Source organism: Oryzias melastigma, linkage group LG10 (genome assembly GCF_002922805.2).
Source record: "Oryzias melastigma strain HK-1 linkage group LG10, ASM292280v2, whole genome shotgun sequence".
Taxonomy (NCBI): domain Eukaryota; kingdom Metazoa; phylum Chordata; class Actinopteri; order Beloniformes; family Adrianichthyidae; genus Oryzias; species Oryzias melastigma.
In genome coordinates, this window is record NC_050521.1 from 9,473,620 (window position 1) to 9,477,714 (window position 4,095).

At 45.0% G+C, this 4,095-nt stretch overlaps 1 protein-coding gene across 1 annotated transcript in view; it reads right to left on the reverse strand.

Moving 5' to 3' along the window:
* Positions 1–4,095, reverse strand: part of rnf130 (ring finger protein 130) — a 19,438-nt gene that overhangs the window by 4,148 nt on the left and 11,195 nt on the right. The window contains exons 3-6 of the mRNA XM_024264604.2: positions 3,691–3,882; positions 1,710–1,960; positions 539–610; positions 269–351 (exon numbers count right to left, since the gene is read on the reverse strand). Coding sequence (XP_024120372.1) covers positions 269–351; positions 539–610; positions 1,710–1,960; positions 3,691–3,882 — 598 coding nt within the window. The remainder of the gene's footprint in view (positions 1–268; positions 352–538; positions 611–1,709; positions 1,961–3,690; positions 3,883–4,095) is intronic.

Below are 4,095 nucleotides of genomic sequence, written 5' to 3' on the forward strand. Positions count from 1 at the left end.
AAAAAAAAAAAAAAACGTAGATTAGCCAAAACAGACAGCATGTATACGAAAAAATAGGGGTCATTAATAGCAATAAAATAAAATGATCTGGAGGGCCGGATAGAATTACCCGGAGGGCCGGATCCGGCCCCTGGGCCTTGATTTTGACTTGTGTGATGTAAGACGAAGAACTAGTGTCATCTGATTGGTCAAACATTTTAAGGCAACGTATTGATGCTAAAAGGCAGAAAAGACTAAAGTCTTGCATTGAATGGTGTAACAGACTTACTTGCATGGCAGGATCCGAACCACATCGTTCAGCTGGTACGCTTCAATGCACACCGCGCAGTGGTTAAAGTCCGGATCCGTCTCCTTGAACACACATTAAAGAGAGCAGGTAAACTGACAAACCTCAGAACAAGTCAAGCACAACTTCTTCAATTAGATGATGGTCAGAAGTCAATTCTGGATTAGGGTATTGATTCTGGTTATGCACTCAGAGCTGCCCTCTACTGTCTGAGACCCTGTGTGGGGGTGTGTGGGGGTGAGGTGGGGTCACCTTGTCTCCTTTCTTGACTGTCCTTGTGGTCAACTTCCCGATGGCTTTCTTGGCTGCATCTCCGAGGCGACGCTGACACAGATGTGAGACAAAGTTCAGCATTAGGACAAGGCTCCGCCCACATCTATCATCCAAAGTTTCGTCTCCACACAAGGCGGTCAGGGACCAGCTTCTGATCACCAGAGACGTTCTCAAAACTCAGGGTTTGTATATTTAGACAGAAAAATCTACTATCTCTGAATTTAATATTTATTGTCTATTACTTGGAAACTGATTTATTTTTTTAAGTATTGCTTTTGAAAAAGTTCTATTTGGTTTCATATCAGCAAGACTGCTCTGCAGAAATAGCTCAGGTTGAATGCAGACAGACTGCTGACCCTCCGGTCTTTAAAACAGACTCCAAGATGGGGCTGGTCTTTTGTCGTCTTCTTGAGAACTGCACCCTTTAGTGTAAATGTTACTGGGGTCCAGAATGAAACATGAATGATCCCTGCTTTCCCCTGGCTCTGCTCTGATGCCGCTGAGCACGTTGTGGTTTTATTAGTTGCTCTGAGAAGCAGCAGTAGCTAGCGCACTCCACATCATCACATCAGTGTGTTCGATCAGCTTTTAAACAATTACTTTTACTCTGCGTTGGTATCGATTATTTGTACATCAGACACAAGTACCCATCTGTCACAGCACATCTGGCAGGTGATTAAAGATGTCTGTGTGAATGAAGGAAGCAGTTCTGATCCATCAGCAGCTCTGCTGTGAGCTCATTGTCTCAGAACTGTAAACACCACCAGACCCCAAAAACATGAAGTGTCCCTAATGATCAAAGAAACAGGTAATCACAACCTCAACTAATCCTAGTTAATTTAACCTATTACCCTTATTTAAGAAAAAAAGAGCGGGAAAATTACATTTGAAGACTTTCAGTTTAGAATGGTACTATTACATGTCCTCTAAAGCGCTTTCTTTTTGTTTTGTTTACACCAAGCTAGCTTCCTGGGATGGTCCTTCTGGTTTGTCAAGTGTGAGAGTTTACCTAAACTCTGATTGGACCAAACAAGAGAACTCTGGTCCTTTCGGGAAGGAGGATCCCTCTTCACTTGCACATGAACTCTGGTGCGGTTCACTTCAGTGTGAATGCAGATGGACTGCAGCGGTAGCCTGTGGGTCCAATTACCTGGCTGCGGTCACGGGCGCTGCTGTAACGTATCTTCTGGATGAAATAGAAGATGAGCCAGGCTGAAGAGATGATCATGAGGACAATGAAGGAGATTGAGACGAAGACCAATGAGCCGCGGTTGATGTTCTTGGTGGAACTGCGCTGACCCACAACTACAGAAACCAGGACTGTGAGGTTACGCTCCAGGTGTGCAAGGATCTCCTTTCCATATGCATCAGTGATCATCACCGCTACGATGTCTCCAGTACCTGCACACATTAACACATAAAACTTGCTTTCTACTGATCTAGCCCAAACATTTTACTAGCTTACAAACAAATCCATGTCAAATCAGGTTTTAAACTCAATTTACCCAGAGGCCACTGGAGGCAGAGTCTGGGGGTCATATATGACACAGTGCTTCAGCAATGAAACCCTGCTATGGTGTGAATTAGGGGATAGCCTAGTCATAAGCTGGTTTAAAGGCCTTGTCGTCAGAGACCATTCCCTTTGTGGGTCATACTAATAATACACTTTCATATCAAGTTTAGGGTCACAAAACAACGCTATGCAAGCTGTAATTGGGCTGTGAGTTTGAGACCCTTGTATTAAACCAAGAGCGTATCAACCAAACTAAGGCTCCACAATGTAGCCAGTATTTGTTCACCAAATGCAAGAGAGACCTTAGGGTGCAAGGTAGAGTGAAGGCTGTAGAATGGGAAGGCCTTGACATAACAATAGTCATTTACTGAAACTGGTACTTCGGACAATGGCAGAAGGGCCGTGATTTTTTAATCAGAGATTTAGAGAAACCAAGTCAACAAAGTGGGACTCATCTTGTCTCACAGTTTAAGCAAGGAATCCAACTTTTTTGGGAGGGCTTAGACTTGGTCTTTTGCTGAGCCTGGGGTAAGAGGCAGTGGTATTATGGTGGAACTATTTCTAGCCTTCAAGCTTGGAACCAAGTAGTTTGGGAGTTTTCTTTGACAGATGGGAGGAGCTACGTAGTTTTTGGAGTATTTGGACAGGATACTACGATGATTGCTTGTTCCCACATCCCTATGAGAAAAGGGGGAACTTCCGTTTGGAGGTCTGTTGACACAGTTGCCCTGCCCTAGACTTTTGCTCCAACCCTACAGATGTCACAGGCTGACCTAAACTGCAGGAAAAAAAATCCAGAAATATAGGAGCTGGAATCTGCAAAAGTGCATGTCATATGCGCACTCTTTGAAGGAGGTCATCTGACTCAGTCTTTCTAACAAACTCTGCTGAAATGCTCTCCTGCAGTGAGACACAGGGGAGCTGAAGGTCATGTCTTCACAGATAGAAGCAGATAACACTGTGCTATTTCATCTGCCATCTTTTCTAATCGTGTACTCAGACCAGCTCTGACAACTTAAACCTGCTGCAGGTTCTTTATTGTGTTTCCATGGTAACACCTCCTGTTCTTCCTTGGAATTAAAAAAAAACTTCAGTTTTGATTATAACTTTCTCCTGTTTGTAATTCAGCCAACAAAGTCATCTCTACCTCACACACATACGAGCAAGCCCACACACGTGCACACGCCTGCCTGCACGCACACACACACACACAGTTGGGTCACAATGACCTCATCAATGACAGTCTCCTATATTTAGGCTCATTGATCGGCAGGAAGCCGTTGCTCACGCCCTCCATCCTCGTCCTCCCTGCGCCTCCTCTGCCCTCATCATCTGGTTCTTGAAACAAACTGGAGGTTGAATTCATGAAAACACTATTTAAAGAGCTGAGATCAGCTCTTAGGCTTTGAGGGGCTGCATCAGGATGTAGTGTTGTTCTAGTGACTGCACATGTCACATGACTCAAAGATAGACCACGTCTTTTGAAAAGGTTTGAAAAGGAAGTTTGAAAACTTTAATCTGATCTGTGTGTGAGCATGTTTGTGATCTGGTTTCTGCAGTAATCTGTGATCTGGTTTGTGAAGGAGAAGGGGTGTGTGTGTTGGTGGATGCTTTGGACCTTCATGACCCATCTTGACAGTTTTCTCTGTGGAGTTGTTGTAGATGAGGACAGCTGTGGCGTTGTAGGCAGCAGCCTTCATGATCTTCTCTTTAAAGGTACAGTTGCCTCTCTGTAGCAGCGCCACCCAGTGGACAGTCCGAGGAGGAACCAGGAAGTGGGTGTTCGGATCGCAGCCCTGGCGGTCCACAACTACAAACACAAAGCCAGAGACTGAGTTGAGCATAATCAAGGGTGTCAAACTCAATCGCACAAGGGGTCAAAATCCAGAACACACCTTAGGTCGCGGGCCGAAACGGATAAACATTTATTGAACACTCTAAAACAGGGGTCTCAAACTCGCGGCCCGCGGGCCATTTGCGGCCCGCAGGATGATGATTTGCGGCCCCCGTCTTCATATGAAAG